Genomic DNA, 27,551 nt, shown 5'->3' on the forward strand with positions numbered 1-27,551 from the left:
AAACATTGCAAACCTCTTGCACTCACCAAGTCTAGGGTTCTCATTAGAAATCGAACCTGCCACCATTTGGTATATTGGACGATGCTCCAACCGACTGAGCCACATCAGACTGGCTGCATAAATTTATATTTTATGTTTAAAATATCATTTGTATGTAGAAGCAACAGAACTTATTGATTGACTAGGTGTTAAAGAAAGGTAGGAATAAAAAAGTGACTCCCCAGATTTCTAGTATGAGCAGCTTAGTAGATGGCGATGTCATTTGTCAAGATGGATAACATTGAAAATGCAACAGATTTAGAAGATAACATCATAGGTTTAGTTTTGAAATGTTCAATATGTTAGATATCATAATGGAGATATTAAGAATACAGTTGGATATTCAAGTTTAGAGTCTAAAAGAAAGATGTGAACTGGAGATATAAATTTCAGAAATTTTTGAAGACCACAGGTATACAAGAAATCTTGTAGCGAGAAAGTGAAGGGTGAAAAAAGGGCCCATAAACATGACAGAAGGAGGCTTTCATAAGGAAATTGAGAAAAATTAACGGAGAGATACTGTGAAAATAAGAAAAATGTATGTAATGAAACCAAGTTTTTATGAGTATATGCATCAAAATAGCCTAATATAATTCTGGTGAATCGAATGTTTGGGGGCGATTTTTATGTTTCTTTTTCTCATTTGATAAAAATATCTTCTAATTAGGTGAAGAGATTAGCCAAAGAACATATATTCATAGCCCATGGACACAGACAATAGTGTGGTGAAGGACAGGGGAGTTGTGGGGGAGGGGCTGGGTAGAGATGGGCAAAGGAGAGGATAGGGGACATCTGTAATAGTGTCAACAATAAAAAATATATCTCCTAATTATACTAAAAAGGACACATTTATTCTTTTGACATTTACAGGGGTATGAAGATTGGTTACGACATAACTCAGATAATGAAGTAAATGGAGCTCCTGTTTATGTTGTTCGAAGTGGTGGCCTTGTAAAAACGAGATCAAAAAACATCCGGGTATGCATTTAGTAAATAATGTATATCAATTATATTTTGATGTCACAAACTTTAATCTGATTAATTTTATTAAAAGCCTGCTTTTCTACATTAAAATATTGTGATAGACTACTTGTTTAGAACCCAATTAGTCCTTGCCTTTTAAAACTGGTATATTCACTCTCCCCAAAATTCTTCATAGGTGGGTGATATTGTTCGAATAGCCAAAGATGAAATCTTCCCTGCAGATTTGGTGCTTCTGTCCTCAGATCGACCCGATGGTTCTTGTCACATTACAACTGCTAGTTTGGATGGAGAAACTAACCTAAAGGTTTGTATGTGTATAAAATGCCTTTGGATTATAGTGATATTTTCCTTTGGTTAAGGTAATAAAATTTGACCTGATAAAGGCGAAATATTTTTAAATTACTGAAAATTTTAAGAATCACTAAGTTTTTTAAAAGAAATAATGTTTTATATTTATTTCAAGGGTAGCCTCACATGGTTTAGTCAAGTTAAAGAAAAATGGGAAGTGTTTTTAGGAAAAATAAAATATTTTAATATTTTGGTGTTTTTTTTAGATAAGGGAGGTTTGAAATAGATGAGGCTATAAAGTACAGCATAGGGAATATATATGTATATATGGTGCCAGATGGTTGCTAGATTATCAGAGGGGGTCACTTAGTAAGTTATATAAATGTCTAATCACGGTTGTACACCTGATTATATTACAATTTATGTAATATTGTACGTTTACTGTAAATAGATGATATGTAGGGTTCCATTTAGATCTTGAAAGTGCAGTTTAATCCTTGTTGTTTTTTTCAGACTCATGTGGCAGTTCCAGAAACAACAGTATTACGAACAGTTGCTAATTTGGACACTCTTGTAGCTGTGATAGAATGTCAGCAACCAGAAGCAGACTTGTATAGGTATGGTGTGATAGTCAACCTACTCATTTTAAGTCCTGTTTACAGATCTCATTTTTACCATCATAAACATGCAATGAAATTAGCTAATTAAAGACATTATTGAAGAGGAGGTAGTTGAGAGATACATTAAAGGGAAAAAAGGCTAAAGCAGAATTTGCCAGAATTCTAATCCAAAGTGTTAATTCCAGAACAGTGCTCTTTTATTCAGACATTTCTTTCCATTACTTTCTATATGAACTGGCTTTATCACTATAATAGGAAATTTTATAACAATAATAGTACTTATAGGAGAAGTAAGATTAATATTTTTTTTTTTGATCCTCACCTGAGGATATTTTTCCATTGATTTTTTAGAGAGAGTAGAAAAGAGAGGGAATGACAGAGAGAAATATCGATGTGAGAGAAACACATTGATTGGTTGCCTCCTGCACAAGTCCCAACCAGGGCCCAGGGCTAGGGAGGATCCTGCAACTGATGTATGTAAATACAGAGTAAGTCATCTTCCAGTGATATACTAATTATTGTGGGCTGCGAAATAGGAACAACTTTTTATTATTAAAGTGATATACTAAACTCACTTTTACTCAGTAACTGATGTTAAGTGGGGGAGGGTATTACCAACAGTATTTAAGGTATGGTCCCATTTTTGTTGTTAAGATACATATTTATCTATATGAGTATGGAAAAAAGCCTGGAAAACATATCCCAAAATAATGGCAGTGTTTGTATCTGAGTGGTGGGATTACCTGTAATGGTATTTCCTTTTTGATATCCTTTTTATATTTTCTGAATCATTTTATGAAATGTGTGTGTTTGAGTGTATATCTATATATATAAAAGCCTAAGGCTACATAAAATCCATTAAGTGGAGATTTAAAAAAAAACAAAAATACAGCAGTGCATTTCCCTGATACAGACAGCTGAATGAAGCAGAAATAAGAGGTTAGCAAGAAACAATGAAGCCAAAGGGATAAACCATCTGTGACCTGGAAACAGGAGGAATAATAGGGGACATTGAAAGGGAATGCTTAATATTGCCTTGCCTAGTTAAATGATTAACATGAAGCTCTGTCTAGAATTTGCTTCAACTCAAAATTCACTTCTCACTGTAGTAGAAAATAATTGTTCATTTGAATTGACTGTGCTATGGAGCTGTTTAAGTAGTGGAATTTGGAACTGAAAGGCAGGTTATGAAAATTCATTGATAACAAGCCACCTATTCTAGAAGCTTTGGAGTTCACTGATAGGTTTTTGCTTACTACTCTATTCCCACCGCTTAATTCACACATAGTAGTTGCTCAATGAATATTTGTTGGATGAATGAATGCATGAATAAGTAAATGAGTGATTCTAATCACAGGAAGCTTATTTAATAAACTGTGATGAAATATGTGAGCATTCATTGTTGGCTAAATAATGTATACTTATGTAGTAAATATAAATTCTCATGATGATAAAACTAATAATGGTATAATATATAACATTTATATCACCATTTTTAAAACATTTTTACATTCATTACCTCATTCATAGCTGGAGTGGGATGGCAAGAATTGTTAGAGCTTAATGACTGGTAAATATTGATTTTTATAATTTCTAACATAATGATTGGACCATTCATAAAAAGAAAAGGTTGGTTTGTTTCATGTATAAGAATAGTGCCAAAAGTATCTAAAATTTTCCACTTATTGATGTCATAAGTAACACATATTTGGGTTTTTTTTTTAACATGGTGAATTCTTTGATAGATTCATGGGACGAATGATAATAACTCAACAAATGGAAGAAATTGTAAGGTAAGAACAAAATCACATTATTTGGGGGAGGGACTAAAATCAAGTTAAAGAAATATTAGATAAGTTTCATATAATGTAAAAGGGTTCACTTGAAAGCACTTAGCACTTTATCTTCTAGTTATGTATAGCAGCAACAAGTGTGGGTGAAGCAATTTCATGAAGTAATATCAAAATAATTTAGTAAGATTATTTATATACTTGTATTTTTTTCTAATAATATCAGGTAGTAACATAAAAGGAAACATAAACATTCTTATTCAAATCCTTACCCACTGAAGTCTAGAATACAAGAAATGTTTTCTATAATGTTTAACAAGTATAAGTGTTACAGACTTCTTCATTTCAAAATCATTTAACACAAACTAGAGTACTTAGTGGCCAATCCAGAACCTCTTATTTACTCTTCTGATTGTTTTTTGTTTGGTTGATTGTTTTGTTTTCCCTCTATATTAAGGTTAATTTCTGGCTGCTGCATGAAAGGACTTGAGCTCATTTCAAAGATTTGCTAATAGGATGAGATTACATTGTTACTCATGACCATAAAGCCAAATTTAAAATAAACCTTGGAATGGTCCCTTGAACTTCTAAATCAAATCACCTTTTTTCTGGAGACATGTTCAGTTAAACTGGCCGCTTGAAATAAGTCACTGACAAAGAGTTGAGCATTTCTTAAAATGAAATCCTCAAGTCAAGCCACCAAAACTATCATGCATCAGCACTGATTCACATTTTTAATAAACATTAACACAGGAGCATGTTCAATAAACTCTTTAGCCATGGTCTGTGCTGAAGCAACCAGAGTTTGCTGATGAACTGCCTTTTAATTCAAAGCTTTCTATCATTATATCCCAATTGTATATGCCAGTGTGAGTGCAAAGTTTTTCTATTCATTGTTAAAACCAGTACCACGTGAAAAGGAGCTGTTTTATGGCTTCTGGTTAATAGATTTTGGAATATCCATGTAGTGTGCTCCAAATATGACTCAATATTAAAACCATACTTGTTAACCATGTCCCAAACACCTGGTCCTCCTTGGTTCATTGATTTTTTAGAGTGTTTGGGTTTGTAGACATCTTGGTTCCAATTCTGTTTGATTTGGATGACTGTGTATGTATATTTCAGAAAAGCATAAGGAATCTCAACAAAATTAAGACTTTTTAACTTATCCATAACAGAGTCTATCATTTTGCTATCACTAAAAAAGTACAATTTCCTTTCTAGTTATTCCTTCTCATTTTATATCTCCTTTATGGAGAGAAATTCAAACAGCAAGAAGACCTGAGCTCCAAGAAGTTTGCAATGCAAGTAGTAAAGTTGTAGTGTCAATCTTGCCTACAAACGTACTAACTCACTTACTACATAATGTTTTATAAACCAAAGTAATTTTAATTGTGCAGAGCTTATGCATTTACATACAAATCATGCTACAGTTCTTATTTACGTTGCATTTTAATTCTCTATTTTCTTTGAAAACTGTTTATTAATTTTGCTCAAAATTTTCATCCTCTATTAAACATTTAAAAATCATTGCTTAATCTTTTATTTTGTTGTGTTTTATGTTTAAAATTTTTGTAACTGGTCTGGTGGATTTATGAGTTTATTTACCATCATAATCTTATTTCTGAGCCACCGATCTTAAAGTAACTGAAATGCTAAAGCAGTTGTTTTTGTTATAGTAACTAACATTATGATTGACCTAAATAGTAGCTAAGATTTTGGTTCTATATAAAAGCAGTGTTGTAACTATAACTCAGGTACTTTCTGCTAAAGATGCTGTTTTAGAATTTAATTAAATGTTTAATATATTTAATGCTTTTGTTTTTTTGTGTGTTTTTCCCTAGACCTCTGGGGCCAGAGAGTCTCTTGCTTCGTGGAGCCAGATTAAAAAACACAAAAGAAATTTTTGGTTTGTATATGTTGAAAGTTTTTAATTATAGATTCATGTTGATACTTTACGAAGTATTTCTAAAAGCACAGCATTTGTGTTCTTTTGGTTGGGTAACTTGTTATTTAGTTACATGTTGCCTGTGATAATTTTCTTACAAAGATTGTGTTAATATAATTTTGGTTGTAGTTTTTGTTATTAATCTCTATCTTTGAGTAATAGACTAGAACCTTACTCTTATATTTTCTTTGTTGATACTTGTGAAACTGAGTGCTAAGAAGATAATTCTGGCACTTCTTTCTATTCATGGTGAATGACAACCAATATAATCTGGCATTGTGGTATAGTAAACCACCTGTGTAATCCTATTGTGATTATTCTTAGATTGGATGAATAAAACTGCTGACTCATTCATTCATTCAACAAATTCTTATTAATATGACTGTATACCAGGTACTGTTGAAACATATACTGACTGGATCAAAAGAATGAATAAATAATGTTCCTGCATTGAAGATTTATTAATTAATCAGTTAATTAATTAACTTATGCTCTGAGTCAATTTTAGGCAAATTGTGAAATCATTGATGATCTTTAGCTGTCAACTAGTTCTTCCCTCTTCAGAAATGGCCCTTCATATACTAGCCAGCTTGTTATTTACTGAATGTTTACAGCTTTTGGGGTGTGTCCTCTTCCTCATTCTCTTCTTTCATCTGTCTTATCTCTCAGTATTAGGCTCTCTGATAAAGAAGTCCATATACTTTTTAAAAAAATGGAAAGTAACAAATGTTGGTAAGGATGTGGAGAAATTGGAACCCTCATACATTGCTGGTAGGAGTGTAAATGTTGCAACTGCTGTGGAAAACAGTGTGGCAGTTTCTTAGTAAGTTAAATTCAGGATTACCATGTGACCCAACAGTTCTACTCCTAGATATATACCCCAAAGAACTGAAAATAGATCTCCAAACAGAGACTTCTACGAGAGTGTTCATAATAGCACTATTTACAATCATCATAGAGTAGAAACTGTCCACATGTTCATCAACTAATGAATATATTAAAAAAAATGTAGGATATCCACATAATGGAAAATTATTTACTATTAAACAAATGAAAACATTATGCTGAGTGAAAGAAGCTGGACACAAATGTCACATATTGTAGGATCCCATTTACTTGAAGTACCTGGAATGGGCAAATTCATAGAGACAGAAAGTAGATTAATGGGTTGGGTAGTGGAGGGGAATGGGACTGATGCTTAATAGGTACAGGGTTTTCTTTGGGAGTGATGAAAATGTTCTCAAGTTAGATAGTGAGGGTAGTAGCACAATATTGTGAATGTACTAAGTGCCACTGAATTGTACATTTTTAAATGATTAAAATGATAAATTGTATGTTATGTATATTTTACCACAATCTAAGAAGAGAAAACTATAATAAATGTTCTGATGGCAAAAGCCAAAGAAAACCTCTGCCGGGGTCCTGCCCCAGCGGGTCCAGAGGTCCCCAAAGGCGTGGACGGAGTTGGCGAAGAAGGAATGACACGGAGACAGCGTTCAGTTGATCATCATAGCCGGGTTCTCTTGTCAGGGTCTCCAGCCAGGTTCTGTAGCCAGGTTCTGTAGCTGGGTTCTGTCCAGGTTCTCCAGCCAGGTTCAGTCACCAGGTTCTAGTCAGGTTCTCTTGCCAATTTCTGTAGTCAGGTTCAGTCCAGGATCTTTTGCCATGTTCTCTCCAGCGAAGTTCTTCTGTCTCTAGGTTCTGTGTAGGTTCTGTCTTCTTCGTTCTGTCTTCTAAGTTCTGTCTTCTAAGTTCTGTCTTGTTACATCTGTATTTATACCAGTTGATTCCAATCCTATCAATCTCTATTCCAAAGGTTAGGGCGTTTCTTATCTCCATTCCAGGGAGTAAAGATTATGTAGCTTAAGCATGATTGTTCGTAGTTAAAGTGATTAATTACCCGCCTGGCACTTAGTTAAGAGGTTTTATTCCCTCCCTAACTTCAGGGGAAAATCCCTACCTGGGGAAACAACCTTTCTCAGAGAGGAGACCTTGGTTAAAACACATAGTGCCAAGAAGGTGAGCAAACATATTAAGAACAGTATGCCATATATGCCAGGTCCTTTGAAACAGCAAGGATGGACCAGCTCCCGGCAAACCTCCAAGCTTTAGACCCTCTCATGTAATGCTGTATTTTAAAACATCTCTCTAGCATTAAAACCTTTCACGCTCTTAAAAGATGTCTATTTGAATGCCTTTAGGATGGGTCTGCTATTGTTTGCCTCAGTACCACTTCTCTCTATTGTATAATTCTGGCTGATTTCTATAATTTTGGTGCCATTTGAGTTATAAGTTCTGCCTTTATGGAATAATTTTAATGGTGAAAATTCCAGGACAAATCTTTAGGAAGAGGGCATGATGAATCCTACACTGCTTCTCAAATCTCACTATTTAGGCATGGGTGTAAACATTTATTGATTATCTGTTTCTAGGCATTTTGCTAACTTGTCATACAAACCGCACAAAAATTTTATGAGGTACTAGAGGCCTGGTGCATGAATTTGAGCACAGGTGGGGTCCAGCTGGCCCTGCCCCTGATGGGGGGGGGGGGCCAGGGGCGATCAGGGGTGGTTGTCCAGCCGGCCCCACCCCCTGGTCGAACTACCGGTCAAACTCCTGGTCGAGGGGACAATTTGTATATTGGCCTTCTATTATATAGGATATTTTTCCACTCTAAAGGTGGAGAAATTAAGATTCAGAGATTAAATAACTTCCCCAAGGACGTAGAACTAGTAAGTGGCAGAGCTAGCATTCAAACCAAGGTCTAATTCCAACAAAGTATTTTATAAGGCTGGTTTTACCTAATTTCATTCACCCCCAGTTTTAATCCCATTATTACTGTCATTCTCGCTAATTTCAGACGAGATCGGGCACGTTCAGGGTGGTATGGCCGTAGACGATTCTCGCTAATTTCAGAGTCATTCACATTGGCACGAATTTTTTTAAATAGCCCATTCCTTGTGTTTATTTACCCTGATAGATTTTCATATTATCGCTCCAGTGCTTATGAAATTATGTCTAGGGGTCCAGATTCTGGCATTCAGGGGTTTTCAAACTCTGATCACAATCTATTGTTCCATCTGAACAGAAAGTACTTTTCCATTTCTGTCTTTGTTAACACTGTTTGCTCTATCTATAGTGTTTTCCCAAATCCTTTTTCTCTATCAATTTCAACTGAGATAGTATCTCATTCTTATATCTCAGTTATAACTCAGAAACAGAGCCTCCATGCCTTCCTCATCCAGTAGGTTGAGTAATTAGAGTTCCCTAAAATGAGTATCAGAAAGCCTTTATAAAATTCAAAGAAAGGAAAGTCAGATTGTAACAGCTGTCAGACAATGCATTTTCCTAGATGCTTTCATGCTGGTGAGTACATTTTTCTTGTGAAACATACTAGGGCATTATTTTAAAGTACTATTTTGTTTTGTTTTGTTTTGCAGGTGTTGCTGTATATACTGGAATGGAAACAAAGATGGCGTTAAATTACAAGAGCAAGTCACAAAAGCGATCCACAGTAGAAAAGTAAGAAAACTTTTCATTTATTTGCATATAAATATGACTGTGGATGTGTATATAATTCATTATGTATAATTTTTTTGTGTATAAAAGTATATTTGACCCCTATATAATGTCAAATCAACACAGGATGATATCCTTGAGGATAGGGATGGTTTCTTATATTTTTGTATACATGTAGCATTTTGCACAATGTTTGGCATATAGTAGATGCCAAATTATGACTTTAAAATAAATATTATCTGATAATAATGGAAACACTTGATCAAACTAACCCTCCTGCAGATAACAGTGGTAAAATCTGTACAAAATGTTTAAAAACACACACAGTAATTTTAAAGCTCTGGAGAGTGGCCCAAAAAAAGACAGAAACTGGCAAAGAATGTACTCTTCAAAGACAGTATCAACAAGGAGAAAAGTTTAAGAATGTAGCTTTTTTCCTGAGGGCACTCCCAAATTCACGGACTGCAAAAGGCTAACACACACACAGCAGGGGCAAATTGTGAAATCATTGATATTAGGCTTTCTGATAAAGAAGTCCATATACTTTTTTTTTTAAATGGAAAGTAACAAATGTTGGTAAGGATGTGGAGAAATTGGAACCCTCATACATTGCTGGTAGGAGTGTAAATGTTGCAACTGCTGTGGAAAGCAGTGTGGCAGTTTCTTAGTAAGTTAATACTAAATATGTTTCTAATAAACATATTTTTAAACTTATTTATTATTTTTTAAATCCTCAAGAGCTCTAAACCTGCACATAAATTATTTCCATATTCTTGGCTGACTATTTGAACTATACATGTGCAGGGGAGACCCCAGTGGGCTTGACAATGAAACAGTAATGGTATGTACCAGCAAGCTGAAAGATCTGAGCAGAGAATTTTCCTGTTACCTGTTGCAGTGGAGATAGTGTTTGGTATTTGAACCTAGCCAAGTTAACTTCCTGCTAAAATTAAAAACCACACTCTTTGAGAAACCTAAAAGGATACACTATGCAATCAAAAATAAGCAGATGTTAAGAAAATGTATCTTGTACTCAGTAGAAAAAGCGCTCTGGTAACCACCGTACTGTTGTTTGTGTCGATGAGTTTCAGTTTTATATCCCATATGAGTGAGATCATATGGTTCTTAGCTTTTTCTGACTGACTTATTTCACTTAGCATGATAATCTCAAGGTTCATTCATGTTGTTGCAAATGGCAGTATCTCATCTTTTCTTATGGCTGAGTAATATTACATTGTATATATGTACACCATCTTCTTTGTCCAATCATCTATTTCTGAAGGACATTTTGGTTGTGTCTTGGCCACTGTGAATAATACTGCAATGAAAAGACGGGATGCATATATTTTGTGAATACATGTTTTCAAATTTTTTGGGTAGATACCCAGAAGAAGGATTGCTGAGTCATATGGTAACTCTATTCTTAATTTTTTGAGGAACTGCCACAATGTTTTCTCTAGCTGCTGTACAGTTTGCATTCCCACCAGTAGTGAACGATGGTTTTTTTTCTCCACAATCCCTCCATTCAACACTTGTTTTTACTTACCTTGATGACAATAGCCATTCTAAAAAGAAAAAATTGATAAACTTCCATGAATTTTAAAAGTTTTGCTCATCGGACTGTTCATTTAAGAAAAGGAGCAAGCATATTGTTTTGGAAGACAGTATTCTCAAAACATCTATATTATAAAAGGCCTGTGGCCCTAACACCGTAATGACCAAAGACCGGCACGGGTGGGCGGGCTGCATGATTTTGAGTGCTGGGCTTCTAGTATATGTGATAAAGGACTTGTATCTAGAATAAATAATAATGCATAGAAAGCTCCTATAAATCCATTAAAAAAAAAAGAAAAACAGCCCAATGAAAAAAATGCGTAAAAGACTGGAACAGATACTTCACAAAGAAAATACACAAATGGCCAATAAGCACATAAAAATTGTTCATCAATATTTAATTATGAGAGAGATACAAACTAAAACTACAAAGTGATACCAGAACACACTGGAAATGCTGAAAATTAAAAAGACTAAAAGTTCCAAGTTTCAGCAAGGATATGAAGCAACTGGATCTCTTCTAAATAATCTATGGATCAAAGAGGAAATCTCAAAGAACATTTTTAAAATCTAGAAGTAGGGAAAATACAGTGTGTTAAATTTTGTAGGATGCAACTAAAACGAAACAGAAGTAGTAGGTTATAAATAGGAAATTTATTATAGGAATTGGCTCACCTGGTTTATCTGTTTAAGACTTTATATGACTTAAATTGTGTTATTAACTTCATACCATCAACAGACTGACAATAAGATTCCTTGAATTCTGACAATTGAAAATAAATACTTCACAAAGTATTTGCGTAGGCCATGAGGCCCAACAACCTGCCTTCTGAAGCTGGAGAACTAGGAAAGTCGATGGTGTCATTCAGTCTGAGTCAAAGGCCAGAGAACCACGGGGCAGTGGGTATTACCTGGAATCCATATCCCTGAGAACCATGAGCTCTGCTAGCCCAGCTAAAAGAGAGAGAATTCACCCTACCTTCACCTTTTTGATCCATTTGGGCCCTCAATGGATTAGATGATGCCTGCCTACCTTGGTGAGAGCATATCTCTTTAAGCCTACTGAATCAAATACTAATCTCTTCCAGAAACACCATCACAGACACACTCATAAATGGTGTTTTACCAGCAATATGGGCCTCTCTTAGTTAGCCCAGTCAAGTTGGCACATAAAATTAACTGTCACAGCACTAAACACTAACATTAGAAAAGAAACACCAATAATAGAAACTGAAATTAAAAACTATACTATTTGCAATCATTCCCAAAAATGAAATATCTAGATGTACATCTAACAAAATACATACAGGATCTGAATGTTGAAAATCAGAAAATGCTGATAAAATAAACAAAGACCTAATATTAGTCTTGTCTAGTGAAATATTGTAATATTAAGCTAGCCCAGTGAAAAGAAGAGGGATCTAAAGTCAATTCCTGACTTGTGTGAATTTGGGAAATTTACAGAATGATTTTTGGGCTTTGGTCCTCATAGAGTTTTTATAAAGATTAGACAAATTAGTGGATGTGTTAGTTATGTTTACACTTAAAATTACCTAAGTACTGAAAATATAAAATAATCCTAAAATAATTAGACCAAAACAGCTGGCCAAAGCTATCATGTAGTATTAGTGTTTTGAACAGTAACATAACTATAAATAGGCTTATAATCTTACTAGAGGCCCAATGCACGAAAATTTATGCAAGAGTAGGCCTTCCTTCCCCCTGGCTGCTGGCACCGGCTTCCCTCTGGCACCCGGGACCCGTGCTGCTTCCTTTGGGCTGCTCGCAGGCACCTGGGACCCAGGCTGGCTTCCCTCCGGTCCCGGCTTCGTCAGGAAGGACGTCCAGAATGACGTCCGGAAGAGGTCTGGTCTAACTAGCATATTACCCTTTTATAATATTACCCTTTTATTATTATAGATATAGATGTGTTGGTTATTTTATTGCTGGTATAGATTCTGTTGGATGGTCATTTCTTAAAAACAAAGACTGTGCCCTTTAAATCAGTGAGGTCACCAGCCTTTCGGACCTCACGGACCACCAGTGGTCCACGGACCACTGGTTGGTGACCACTGCTTTAAATAGCTACCATAATATCATATATTTTAATATCTTATTTAGTATTAGTATTATACAGGAATACCCTACTTCAGTGGCATAGCAGTAACACATTTAACATGTATTCTGTGAAAGGTACTGAAAATACGTTCCTGTGATTATCTGCTTTGTGGTCTCTTGAGATCCAAATTTTTTTTTTTTTTAAATATATTTTATTGACTTTTTACAGAGAGGAAGGGAGAGAGATAGAGAGTCAGAAACATCGATGAGAGAGAAACATCGATCAGCTGCCTCCTGCACACCCCCCACTGGGGATATGCCCGCAACCCAGGTACATGCCCTTGACCGGAATCGAACCTGGGACCCCTCAGTCCGCAGGCCGACGCTCTATCCACTGAGCCAAACCGGTTTCGGCTTGAGATCCAAATTTGTATTCCAATATTTATATTTTAATCTAAAGTGAATAGTAGCACATAATTGATATGTTTTATATTCTCTTTTTCTCATTTCAGGTCAATGAATACATTTTTGATAATTTATCTAATAATCCTTATTTCTGAAGCCATCATCAGTACTATCTTGAAATACACATGGCAAACTGAAGAAAAATGGGATGAACCTTGGTATAACCAAAAAACAGAACATCAGAGAAATAGTAGTAAGGTATTTTATTCTGTTCTTGACTCTGCTGCTGTAAAGGAAACTTCTGATAGGAGTGACCATTCTGACCTTCCGAAAACCATTACTATTGAAGGATGACAAAAGGACATTGCACACTTGAAACCAATACAAAATATTGAAATTAAACTGTAATTGAAATAAAAGAATCACTGTAGATGAAAAAATAAAAACAAACGGCATTGCAAATGAAGGGTAGCCAGCCTGTATGTATTGGTATACTTTTTACACTTTAGGACATGAACAGTTACATTTTCTATGTCGTGATTTGAATAGTTACAAGAGATCACAAAAATTTAAGTCATCTGTATTGGCATCCACTTGAATACTACAAATTCAGTTTTTTATTTCTGTATGTTACAAGTGAAATAAAGAGTAAGTTGGTTTATTTTCAATTCTGCCAGAATAATTCAAGGAATCTTATTGTCAGTCTATTGATGGAATGAAGTTAAGAACACAGTTTATGTCATATAAAGTTTTAAACTGATTAAATATGGACTACCAAGAGAATTTAACCTACAATATGGGTAAATAATTGTTCTCCAAATTTCACTTTAGATTAAAATACAAATACTGGAATACAAATTTGGATCTCACAAAGCAGATAATCTCAGGAACATATTTTTAGGACCTTTCACAGAATGCATGTTAAATGTGGTACTACTATGCCATTGAAGTAGGCTATTTCTGTGTAACCTGTAATTTAAGAGTTTTAAATTCTAGCAGTTCCAGGCTAGCAATTTCATAATTTTTAAAAACTACACTCAGTTTTTAGTTAACTATAATTTTGAAGAGTAAAAGTAGAATGGTAAGCATATTCCAGAGGTTATAATTAAAATTTTGCCAAAAGCAGTTTTAGATACACCAGGTTTTTGGTGGCTTCTGAAAAGTAACAAATAATTTGAATGTAACCAATTTTTTCTTTTACTTTGTTTGAGAATCTAATGAGCAATAAAACTACCAAGGAAATGTGTTAAAAAGACAACTCAATAAATGAATTTTAGTCCATGAGACTATTCTGCTTCAAAATATAGTTAATGGTCTGTTTGGACTTGAAACTTTCTGATAACTTTCTGCAGTAATACTGAACATAGTTTTATATTTTCACATATCAAATAATCATTTTTCCCTCTAGATTCTGAGATTTATTTCAGACTTCCTTGCTTTTTTGGTACTCTACAATTTCATCATTCCAATTTCATTATATGTGACAGTCGAAATGCAGAAATTTCTTGGATCATTTTTTATTGGTTGGGATCTTGATCTCTATCATGAAGAATCAGGTCAGAAAGCTCAAGTCAATACTTCTGATCTGAATGAAGAGCTTGGACAGGTAATGACCCTTTTAATTTGTTTTCCTGACTTGTTATTTTAATCAAAAAAATACATGTGCAAAGACTAATAAAACAGAAAACATTAGAAGGCTTTTACCAAAAATAGCCCTACTTTGCTCCACATCTAATTTTGTTTTCTATGTTTCAATTTTAATGCTGTTATTTGTTTGACTGGTGATGTATTTTATATCATCATATTTGTTTAATACTTCATTCTCATTCTTCCTAGTCTAAAAGTTTTTTATTAACTTGAATAAATAAATGACATCTCACCCAGGCAGTGTGGCTCAGTGGTTGAGCGTCGGCCTGTGAACCAGGAGGTCACAGTTCAATTCTCGGTCAGGGCATACTAGTATGCTCAGGTTGCAGGAGGCAGCCTATTAATGATTCTCTGTCATCATTGATGTTCCCTTTCCCTTCCTCTCTGAAATCAATATATATATATATTTTTATTTTTATTTTTATTTTTTTTTAAATAAGTGACACCTCCTAAGATATCCTTCTTTAAATTACAATTCGACATTTGCTATAGATACTGGGCAACCTTTAATATCACATAGCAATGGTAAAGTATATTATCTTTTATTTCTAGTTTCACCATTTGCTAGTTACTAGTATATGATGGGGTATGTTACTTAATTATTCTGTTTACCTTTACTATTTCCAAAATAATGAACTTTGAGGTATAGTTTCTCATGTATCTTTATGTCAAAACAATTTTGCTCCAACTTTAATTCTACCTTCCTTGTTATATATTGATCTTTTTATTCTGCAATTTTGCTGAACTCACTTGTTAGTTCTAGTAGTTTTTTTCAGTGGATTCCATGACCTATATACAAGGTCGTGTTATCTGCAAATGGAGATAGTTTTACCTCTTCTTTTCCAAATAAATACCTTTTCTTTTTTGTTGCCCAATTGTCCCGATTAGACCTTCAGTACAGTGTTGAATAAAAGTGGCAAGAGCAGACATCTTTGTATTATTCCTGAACTTGGAGGGAAAGCATTTAGTCTTTCTCCATTAAGTAAGATGTTACATGGGTATTGGTAGATACATTTTATCAGTTTGAGGAGTATGCTTTTATTCCTAATTTCTTGAGTGTTTTTTTAATCATGAAAGAGTAATGGATTTTGTCAAATGCTTTTTCTACATCTATCGAGATAACTATTTTATTATTAGAATAAAGATCAAGTGCGATTTATTATTATGGTGGGTTTCACTGATTGAGTTTTATATGTTGAACCAATCTTTCATTCCAAAGATAAATTTCACATGGTCATGGTATCTAATCGTTTTTATATGTTTCTGGATTTGATTTGTGTCTATTTTTATAAGGGGTCTATAATTTTTTTCCCTTTGTGATAGCTACCTCCTGTTTCAAATGCCTTCTTTCTCAAGTCATCATTGCAATAAGCAGATTCTCATCATAATTCTAGTTGTATCAAGAATTGAGTATTTCAATCTTCTCTTTATGGACCTACCTTCTTTTAGGGTTAGTTTTCTAGAATTAGTCTCAAAGAGTAATAAAATGATTTGTCTTATTTACTTTTTAAAAGATGTTTTTAAACATTTCTCCTTTTTACTGATTTGTTTCGTGCCCTCATTTTCAATTTCCTCTGTCTGTCTATTTTAGACAACTTTCTACCTCTCATTTTTTGTGTTGCTATCATTTTGTGTTTCTGTTTCCAGCTCTATACCAGTTCTCCTGAACCAGATTCCCTTTCACACTCTTAAGTTCATTACTAGTAAGCATGCCTTCCATCCCTGCTCATAGATCAGTCTATTTATTTTTATTGATGAGAAAGAGAGAAACATTGATTTGTTGTTCCATTCGTTTATATATTCACTGGTTGATTCTTGTATATCCTCTGACCGGAAATTGAACCCACAACTTTAACGTATCACAACAATACTTTAACCAAATGAGCTACCCAGTCAATGCTCAGAGATCATCCGTGAGTCCTACTAAAAAACATCCAGGAGATAAAAAGAAGTACTAATACTACATTCAACTCCACAGATGAACATGCACATACAGATGCCACAAACTTCAAAGTGTATATATTTTAAAATGTTTTCTGTTACCCTGTTTTGTTTCCATGGCATCTTTAATTATTTAATGGATTATCAGAATCAGCTTCAACATATCAGTTTTAATAGGCAGACTTGACTTGAGACAGAGGCCAGCTTTTCTTGTTTAACGTAGGACTGTGAACACAAAGGTTGCGTGTTTCTTTTTTGTTGTTTTTTCTATCTCTAGGTGGAGTATGTGTTTACAGATAAAACTGGCACACTGACCGAAAACGAGATGCAGTTTCGGGAATGTTCCATTAATGGCATAAAATACCAAGAAATCAATGGTAGACTTGTATCCGAAGGACCAACACCAGACTCTTCAGATGGAAACTTAAGTTATCTTAGTAGTTTTTCCCATCTTAACAACTTACCCCATCTTACATCCAGTTCTTCTTTTGGAACAAGCCCTGAAAATGAAACTGAACTAGTAAGCAATTTTTAAATTAATAAATAAGAGTTTCATTTGAAATAGTTATCTTTGTATTAGTGGGGCAAGAAATATGTGTTTGAAATATATATCCTTTGGTTTAATACTGAGAATTTACAGTCACTTAATATGTGTTTGTAAATGGAACTAAGCTAAGGAAAGCCTACTGCCTTTGAGTAAAGAAGACTTTGCTGAGACAGAGCTTAAATTTATTTAATACTTTCTGAGACCTCACTTCTTCCACAAGAGAAGTTTCACCTTTACTTGCAATTTGGTTATGCCTCTTAAAAAGTTGACGGGTCATAAGCAAATGTGACATTTTACTCTTTAAAGTTAGAAGCAACGAGCTATTATTTAGGCAATTCAAAATTGTAGCATTCTTATTCTAGATCTTAGGTTACCAAAATATGAACTGTATTTATTTGCATTTTTTAGAATTCTGTTTCTGGTTTTCTAAATGTCATTTGGGATTGGTATTGATAGTGTGAATATTAATTATGTATTTACAGATTAAAGAACACGATCTCTTCTTTAAAGCAGTCAGTCTCTGTCACACTGTACAGATTAGTAATGTTCAGACTGATGGCATTGGTGATGGTCCCTGGCAAGCCAGCCTTGCACCCTCCCAGTTGGAGTACTATGCATCTTCACCAGATGAAAAGGCTTTAGTGGAAGCTGCTGCAAGGTAGGTTAATCTGATTTCCAAATCATCAGAAAAAAACTTTTTAAATAAAAAATGTGAAAACACTAGTATTTGAATTGTCAGACAAAATTCATAAACACATAGAGGTAGAAATTTATTTTAGTTTTTTTAATGAGAATTTGAAATGTATCATTAATTGCTAAGTTTGCAGTAGAGTCATATTTTGATGTGATCTCTAAAAATCTGGTTAATATGAATAATATAATCTGTGAGAATGAGAATACATGTGTATTGTTTTGGACCTACTCTGATCCTTCAAGTTCTTAAAAATAGCGCTATATTAAGAGGAAATATTTTAAAATCCATCTTAAACTTGTATTTTAAATATTTTTATTCAAGCTAAGTTATAATATATTGTGAAACATGAAATATCATTCCCTAAATTTTATATTTTTTTCTCATTTTAATCCTAGGATTGGCGTTGTATTTATTGGCAATTATGAAGAAACTATGGAAGTTAAAATACTTGGAAAACTGGAACGGTAATTATTTTCTTTATTGTAATTTTCTATATATCAAGCATTTAGTATAGAACAGATTTAGGTAATTTGTGGCCTACAGCCTGTTTTTGTACAGCCCATAAACTACATTACATTTTTAAGAGATTGTTTACAAAAAATAAGAAAGAATATCTAACATAGACCATATATGTATACAACGCCTAAAATATTTACTATCTGGCCCTTTACAGAAAAAGTTTACTGACCCTGCTCTAAAATGATATTATTACATTGTATTTCATCACAGTAATAACAATATTCTGCTTTGAATCTTCTCTATTTTAGCTTAATGGTTCTTGAATTTATTTATATTTATTTTTACACACTCCTAGGGTAATGATTTTTGTAAGTTTCTTACTAATAAAGAAAAACTTTCTTATATTTTCTATGATTTTATCTTTTAAACATTAAAGAACAGCTATCTTATTTCCTCTGTATGATAAATTAGGCCCATTCTTACTATAGTCAAATCTTTCATGATTTTATCAGTTCCAGTCATCTCAACTCTGGCTGTGCATTTTTAGACTATGCTTTTCCAAACTAAGTAGAGCTTTTTCTTTGGCTGCTTTCATGTGGGAGCCTGTCTAGCTCATTCTATCAACTTAGAAACCATCATTACAATCAGTGTTTATCTTTCATATGGGCAAGGCATTGCATATGTACATCATCTATAATAATAAAAGCGTAATATGCAAATCGACCATCCGGGCAGCCTTCCGTACAACCACGCTATGACACGCACTGGCGCCAGGCCAGCCAAGGCAGGTGCGATGCAGTTGGTCAGGGGCCGTCATCACCCTACGATCGCCCCAAAGAGGGAGGCCCAGGATACCTGGCGGCGCTGGGGCAGGTGGTCAGGGCGTCCCTCTGCGTGGCAATGGGTCACGGAGCCCCGGCCAGGTGGGCGGGGCCTCCCTCTGAGGAGACATTGATGGCAGAGCCCCACAATTGATCCCCCCACAGAGGGAGGCCCAGGCCACCTGGCTGGCAGCAATGTGGCAGGTGGGCAGGACCTTACTCTACAGGGCAATCGATCTCCCCAGAGAGGGTGGCCCAGGCCACCGGCCAGTGATGTTGTGGTGGGTGTGTGGGGACGGCCAGCTATCTCCCGCAGAATGAGGCCCAGGCCAGCTAAGCCATCGCACTCCATGCCTATTGCCCACAGAGGGAGGCGACCGGTGGTGGGGGGAGGGGGGGATAGGAGCAGCACTGCTCAGATGGCAAGCAGTGGCAGGGGCAGGGCTAGCTGCCGGTAGCCAGGGGAAGGAAAGCTCTGATAGGCCCTGATCTCCGGCCAGGCCTAGGGACCCTACTTGAAGGGTCCTGGCTTGCAAGAGGGCACAGGCTGGGTTGAGGGACTCTCCCCGCACCCCCCCCCCCCATGAATTTCATGCACTGGGCCTCTAGTTGTATATATTCATCCAGAAGACTTTTTAGCCTATACCTGACCCATCCATGCAAATTTTTTTACTGCTCCTTAGGCATTTGTTCCCCCACCTATATACATGTATTCTGTCCCAGGTTCAGAATCACTGCTATAATGAGCCTCTGTTATTCATGTGAGTGAGTGTATTTCTTAGGTGTGTTTGAGCAGAAAAGAAGAGACTCAATTACATTTTTTAGTGAGAAGGACATGGAGCTATGGGCAGATCTGGATTCCATTCACAAACTTATTTGACGTTAGGCAAATCACTTAATCTTTCTGTGTTTAATAGTCCTCATTTGTAAAAAGAGATAAGACCTACCTCCCTTGGTTCTCATAGGTCTTAAAGCACATACGATATGTAAAGTGCATGGCATTTGGTAAGTGCTCAATAAATGTTAATTCCTTCTATTTGTATCTTCTTTTGCTAGTAATAACTCATAACCAGTCATCTTGAAAATGTAGTTGAGGTTAATTTCTTGTTCTAAATTAATTGCTTTTATCTTTAATAGGTACTCTTTCTAAATATTTACTTGATATTATTCAAAAAGTAAAGTTTGGTCTTTTTTTTTCCCTATTAGGTACAAACTGCTTCATATTCTGGAATTTGATTCAGATCGTAGGAGAATGAGTGTAATTGTTCAGGCACCTTCAGGTAACCAACCTGAACTTTTATGAATTTTTATTTATCTAATATTAAGAGCTTGATAACTCATTTTTCTTTTTAGGTGAGAAGTTTTTATTTGCTAAAGGAGCTGAGTCATCAATTCTCCCTACATGTATAGGCGGTGAAATAGAAAAAACAAGAATTCATGTAGATGAATTTGCTTTGGTGAGTGCAAATTTCTATGATTTAAAAAATCTGAAAGATATGTATATATACCTATATATCATATATATATATATATACACACATACACACACACACCTATATATTATATATATATATATATATATGAAAGATTTGGGGTTTATTTTTGCATTAATTTATCAAAAATTATAGAATTATGTGTTGGATCCATGTTCTTTAGTTAAAAGTTGACTTTTAACCTGTTAAAATGTGTCTTGTCTTTGAACCTATTATAATCAGGGTACTTCTAGCAGCAAGGACCACTCAGATTACTATATTAAAAAGTGGGGAGGGTTACTAAAAAAATACAGGGGAAATCCCAAGGATGTGGAGAAATTGGGACCCTCATACACTGGTGGGAATATAAATGATATAGCCACTTTAGAAAATAGTTTGGCAGTTTTTCATAGAACATGGAGTATACTAAATGATACAGCAATTTCACTCCTAGGCATACACCCTAGAGCAGTGGTCGGCAAACTGCAGCTCGCGAGCCACATGCGGCTCTTTGCCCTTGAGTGTGGCTCTTCCACAAAATACGTGCGGGCACGCACATACAGTGCTATTGAAACTTCGTGGCCCATGTGCAGAAGTCGTTACTTTATGGAAGAGCCACACTCAAGGGGCCAAAGAGCCGCATTTGGCTCGCGAGCCGCAGTTTGCCGACCACTGCCCTAGAAAATTGACAACATGTCTACCAGAAACTTGTACACAACTGTTATCAGCAGCAGTACTTCTAATAGCCAAAAAAGTAAACACCCAAATGTCCATCAACTGATGAATGGATTAAATAATATGTCATATCCATATAATGGACTATTTGGCCACTGAAAGAAATGAAGTACTAATATATGCCACAACATGCATCAACCTTGAAAAGGTTATGCTGAGGGAAAGAAGCTAGTCACAAAAGGCCACAGAGTCCATTTATATGAAAGATCCAAAATAAGCAAATTTATAGTGATTGCCACAGTTGAAGAGGAGGAAGTGTAGTGTCTGCTAATGAATGTGGAATTCCCTTGGGTGTGATGAAAAGATTCTGGAATTAAATGCTAAAATAATTACACAACTCTTTGAGTTAACTAAAAATTAATGAATTAGCCTCTTTAAAGGAGTGAATTTTATGGTATATGAATTATGTCTTTCAATGAATAATGTAGGAGAATCTTACAGAAACAAAGTGCCACAAATTATGTGAATAGAAAAATTTTTAAGCAGCTCTCTCAGTATTAGGACCTCATGATCTCTCATTCCGGCTTTTCTGTAAATGTACTCATCTCTGCTCAACTGCCTCCTTTACTTATGGTTTCTTTTTTCCCATTACTGTTCCCTAATTGTTTATGATGGTTCATTTACCACACTGTAACATCCATGAGAACAAAGATATTGTTTTACCTTACTATCATATCAGTATTCAGAACAGTGCTGGCACATAGTTGAAACTCAATAACTTTGTTATAGAGTAAACTAATTAAGTTCATTTGTTAATAAATCTCATAGTCCTTTAAATGTTATTTTAACAGAAGCATTTATTTATACGTGTGGGTCATTTGCAAATCAACAAATGCCAATATTTAGAAATATGCTAAATAGTATCATATAGTATTTTAAAATCTGCCTTTCCAAGTTCTGTAATTAGAACATTTACTTTGGGTTTTTCTGAGGAAATTATATAGCAAGAAAAGGAACTCTTATAAGCTTGTAAATTTATATACCAACTTTCAAATACTAATACCATAAGAAAAATTTGAACCCAGTAGGATCAGAAAATCAAGCATATACATTTTAAAATTCTATGTAATTCCAGTTCACCAGTGAAGATGTACTGATACAATTTTAAATCATTTAGTGGCTCTAGAAAGTATTGGTTGTTTGATAATGGCCACCTTACAGACTTCTTTATTTGAATTGCAAGTTTGTCATACCATAAAACCAGGAGTGGGGAACTTTTTTTTTGCAAGGGCCACTTACATATTTATAACATAATTCGTGGGCCATACAAAATTATCAACTTAAAAATTAGCCTGCTATATTTGGTCATACATTTAATTAACTCACTCCTAATGCTTTGGCAGGGCCAGACCTTTAATGGCCTGGACGTTCCCCACCCCTGCCATAAACCCTCAGGAAATGATAGTCCCTTTGCTTTAAAAATTTCTTATGAAGTAGGGAAAAGTGGATTTGTAATGGTTAAAACAGAAAAGTAGAACCTGGGGCTGCCTCTCTCTTGATAATCATGAAGGTACCATTATGGAACTTTCTGGCTTTCCAGGTAAAACAGTTTTAAAACCACAGATAAGATAATCTTATGATTGTATCTATTCTCTAATATACAATTTCTTAATTGTTTTGAGCAACTTATTAAGAACTCCTTAGAAATTGAAAGAGTTATGATAATAAGTGTTCCATAACTCAGGTCACTAGGACTTTTTTGTCATTTCATTTATTTTCTGTCACTAGATTATAGTACTTTTTAAATTATTTGTAATTGATTTTTTGTATTGGGGTCCTCAGTTTTATTTCAGTGACTTCTTAATTCCCCATTAGTTATTTTTGTTTAATTTCTGTCTTTAATTTTTCTGTGTTAGAAAGGGCTAAGAACTCTGTGCATGGCCTATAGACAGTTGACATCTAAAGAGTATGAGGTAATAAATAGACGCCTATTTGAAGCCAGGACTGCCTTGCAGCAACGGGAAGAGAAATTGGCAAATGCCTTCCAATTCATAGAGAAAGACCTGATATTACTTGGAGCTACAGCAGTAGAAGACAGGTAAGTATCAGATAAATAGGCAATATCATTTTTCTCATTCAAGAATTTTTTTAGCCAAGTGTTCCTAATTTATGACATAAATTTCATTTATTAACATTCTGTAATTAATATATTTAAAATCAAAATCAGCAATTAAAGCCTTTTTCCCATCAGTGTGTATAATTTTCTTCTAGCAAGGTATCTGAAATAGTTGAAAAAAATACAGCTATGTATAATTTTGCCCATAGACCTAAATTTTTAGGATATTCTGCAGTATGTGCCATACAAAGACATTAAGCACCTACTTAATTCTCCAGCCTCACCTGCCACTACTGTGTCCTTCCACCTGATACTTCCATAGTACCAAACAGTCCTTAGTTCTCTGAACAACAAGTGTAGTTAACACTGTTCTATTTTGTGGCTTTGTTCCTTGGCAAGGCTATGCCTTCTACCTGATTATTCTCTTACCCATTTGTGAATACCTATTTATAAAGTACTAGAAGCCCGGTGCATGAAAATTCATGCACTGGAGGGGAGGTCCCTCAGCCCAGCCTGCCCCCTCTCACAGTCTGGGAGCCGTCAGGGATGGGAGGCGACCTGGAGATCAGGGGAAGGCGATGCCCCCATTACACCCCTGCCGGCCCTGGTTACTTGAGCCTCGGGCAGCCCTAGTTGGCTGGGCAGCGCCTCGCACTGGCCCTGGGCGGCTGGGGGGCTGAGGGCAGGTCTAGCCACACCGTGTGCCTGCCATGCCCCCTCCCTGGCTGGGCTGAAAGGACTGTTGGACTCCAGCAGGGCTGAGGGGACTGGGTGTTGCCATCTTTATGATGGTGTGATGGTCAATTTGCATATTCCCTCTTTATTAGATAGGAAAGTTCAAGTATTACTTCATTCCACTAAACCTTTCCATACTTCTAAAAGAATTTAAAAAGCTCTTTTTGTTAAGTCTTCATGTTTTGTAGATCTGCATTGTCCTTATGGCAGTATATTACAACTAGAGGCCCTGTGCATGAAATTCATGTGGGTGGGGCGGTGTCCCTCAGCCTGGCCTGCACCCTCTCCTGGCGACCCCTTGTGGGAGGGGATGTCCAATGCCGGTTTAGGCCCTGTGGGATCGAGCCAAAACTGGCAGTTGGACATCCCTCTCACAATCCGGGACTGCTGGCTCCTAACCGCTTACCAGCCTCATTGCCCCTAACTGCTTCTGCCTGCCAGCCTGATCGCCCCATAACCACTCCTCTGCTGGCCTGATTACCCCCAACTGCCCTCCCCTGCAAGCCTGATTACCCCCAACTGCCCTCTCCTGCCGGTCTGATCACCCCCAATTGCCCTCCCCTGCAGGCCTGATTGCCCCCAACTGCCCTCCCCTGCAGGCCTGATTGCCCCCAACTGCCCTCCCCTGCAGGCCTGGTCCCCCCCCAACTGCCCTCCCCTGCAGGCCTGATTGCCCCCAACTGCCCTCCCCTGCAGGCCTGGTCCCCTCCAACTGCCCTCCCCTACAGGCCTGGTCCCCCCCCAACTGCCCTCCCCTGCAGGCCTGGTCCCCTCCAACTGCCCTCCCCTGCAGGCCTGGTTGCCCCCAACTGCCCTCCCCTGCAGGCCTGGTCCCTCCAACTGCCCTCCCATGCCAGCCATCTTGTGGTGAACATCTTGTGGCAGCCATCTTGTGATGACGTTGCGTGATGCCACCTATGCTTTTATTATACAGGGTTATTTGTTTAACGGCTTTGTTCTTTATTCGCCTGTGAATTTCTTGAGGTCCATTTATTCTTTGTCTTTGTTTCCAGCCCCACTCTCAATATGTGTTTCACAGTTTCTTGAGTTAAATTGAAATCTGTGAATTAAGTTGAATTCTACAAATTAATCCTTATATTTTTCTCGACCTCTTAGCTTAGATCTATGTGTGTTTGCATTAAAAAAACAAACAAACAAGAGAAAAAAACAACCCTAGGTTTTCATTTACTTTTCAGTTGTCCTCATGAAATTTCTGAGACTCACCTGAGGTTATATAGTCCTTTATTGTCCACAGTCTAATTTTTGAACTGCTGATATGAGAGATTTTCTTATCAAAAAAAGGGAAAAATCTTATAGTAAAACTTAAGACTTTCTAATACAATAGTTTATGTAGGCCATATACTTAATTGGTACTATAAAAATCAACTTTGAAAATATATTCTTAAAATATGAGTTTATAACAAATGAGGCATGTGGCCCATTGGCCAAGAGTTTGACATGTTTGTAGATTTTATGTTAAATAGATGATCACTGATTTAGTCATTCTTGTCTCTTCCCTAATGGGGGGAAAAAATTCAGTTTTATCACTGAACCGAATGTTACTATAACATTCTTAGGTCAAGAAGTCCAGAATTTACCTTACTTATACTCTGTGATTTATATTTAAAATACAATCAGAAAAGTATTTTCTACTGCTAATTTTGTTTATTTTCAGACTGCAAGATAAAGTTCGAGAAACTATCGAAGCATTGAGAATGGCTGGTATCAAAGTATGGGTACTTACTGGAGATAAACATGAAACTGCTGTTAGTGTGAGTTTATCATGTGGACATTTTCATAGAACCATGAATATCCTTGAACTTATAAACCAGAAATCGGACAACGAATGTGCTGAACAATTGAGGCAGCTTGCCAGAAGGTAAGAATATAATTATCTGAATCAGATAGTTGAGGGGTAAGTAAACTATGGCCCACTGCCAGTTTTTTAATGCCCATGAGCCCAAAATAATTTTTATATTTGATGGATGAAAAAGAATCCAAAGAATAATATTTCATGTTGTGAAAATTATATAAAATTAATATTTTGATGCCTGTGAATAAAATTTTGTTGGAACACAACCACCTTCATTCATTTACATGTCATCAGTGAAAGCTTTTGCACTATAGCAACACAGCTGAGTATTTATAACAGACCTTATGAAGCATTTTTATCATTTTTCACTGCTGCTTGATACACTTCAAGTTACAGCAACTCAATAGTGTCTTGAGTGCCACACATACTGCCATCTAACATTTTACTTTTTATTTACAAACCTCACCTGAGGATATGTTTCCGTTGGTTTTTAGAGAGGGGGGGGGGGGGGGGGGAGAGAAGCATCGTTGTGAGAGAAACATCGATTGGTTGCTTCCCGTACAATTGAACCTGCAACCTATGTTGTGTCCTGACCAGGAATTGAACCTGCAACCTTTTGTTTTCCAGGACGATGCTCCAACCAACAGAGCCACCCAGCCAGGGCTTACTATATTTTAACTATCATTATTTACTCATTATCTCCAAACAAGAAAAATGGACTTCTAATATCACACTTTTTAAAAAACATATTCTTATTGATTTCAGAGAGGAAGGGAGAGAGAGAAACATCAATGATGAGAGAATCATTGATCGGCTGCCTCCTCCACACCCCCTTCTGGGGATCGAGCACAACCTGGGCATGTGCCCTGGCCTGGAATCAAACCCAGGACTCTTCAGTCTGCAGGCTGACACGCTATTCACTGAGCCAAACTGGCTAGAGCTAATATCACACTTATCACAGTGAAGTGTTGATTATTTTATCAAATTAGATGCAGCGCAATGCTACTTTGAGTGCTGGCCTTCAACAATATGTTAAAGTGTCTCTGAATAATAAATACAATGCTTGCACCAGAATGTAAATCTGTGTATTGCTTCTTTTACCAAGAAAATCTTTACAAAATGGGAGTGGGGAGAAACAGTGGAACCTAATAGTGTGGTCAGTAATGTAGTTGTTTTAGATACTGATGCAAGCTTCTTATCTCTTCCTGGCAACAAATAGTTTGCCCAGCTGCCAGTAATCATACCATGAGTAGTACTCATATAGCATATGCGCACAAGGGAAGTGTTATCCATGTTTCACCATAGTAATATCTCATGTCACAGTCCATTGTAGGAGTTAATATCAAGAACAGTTGCCGAGGCCGGTTTGGCTCAGTGGATGGAGCGTCGGCCTGCGGACTGAGAGGTCCCGGGTTCGATTCCGGTC

At 36.1% G+C, this 27,551-nt stretch overlaps 1 protein-coding gene across 1 annotated transcript in view; it reads left to right on the top strand.

Annotated features, from left to right (window-relative positions):
• Nucleotides 1-27,551, top strand: part of ATP11B (ATPase phospholipid transporting 11B (putative)) — a 105,525-nt gene that overhangs the window by 38,472 nt on the left and 39,502 nt on the right. The window contains exons 5-19 of the mRNA XM_081086605.1: nt 910-1,017; nt 1,199-1,327; nt 1,825-1,928; nt 3,677-3,724; nt 5,566-5,630; nt 9,110-9,191; nt 13,313-13,463; nt 14,614-14,811; nt 17,071-17,313; nt 17,823-17,998; nt 18,430-18,498; nt 20,521-20,594; nt 20,668-20,771; nt 23,378-23,559; nt 25,988-26,191. Of these exons, the coding sequence (XP_080942731.1) occupies nt 910-1,017; nt 1,199-1,327; nt 1,825-1,928; nt 3,677-3,724; nt 5,566-5,630; nt 9,110-9,191; nt 13,313-13,463; nt 14,614-14,811; nt 17,071-17,313; nt 17,823-17,998; nt 18,430-18,498; nt 20,521-20,594; nt 20,668-20,771; nt 23,378-23,559; nt 25,988-26,191 (1,937 nt within the window). The remainder of the gene's footprint in view (nt 1-909; nt 1,018-1,198; nt 1,328-1,824; nt 1,929-3,676; nt 3,725-5,565; nt 5,631-9,109; nt 9,192-13,312; nt 13,464-14,613; nt 14,812-17,070; nt 17,314-17,822; nt 17,999-18,429; nt 18,499-20,520; nt 20,595-20,667; nt 20,772-23,377; nt 23,560-25,987; nt 26,192-27,551) is intronic.

The sequence above is a fragment of the Myotis nattereri genome, assembly GCF_964212035.1.
Source record: "Myotis nattereri genome assembly, chromosome: 3".
Lineage (NCBI taxonomy): Eukaryota > Metazoa > Chordata > Mammalia > Chiroptera > Vespertilionidae > Myotis > Myotis nattereri.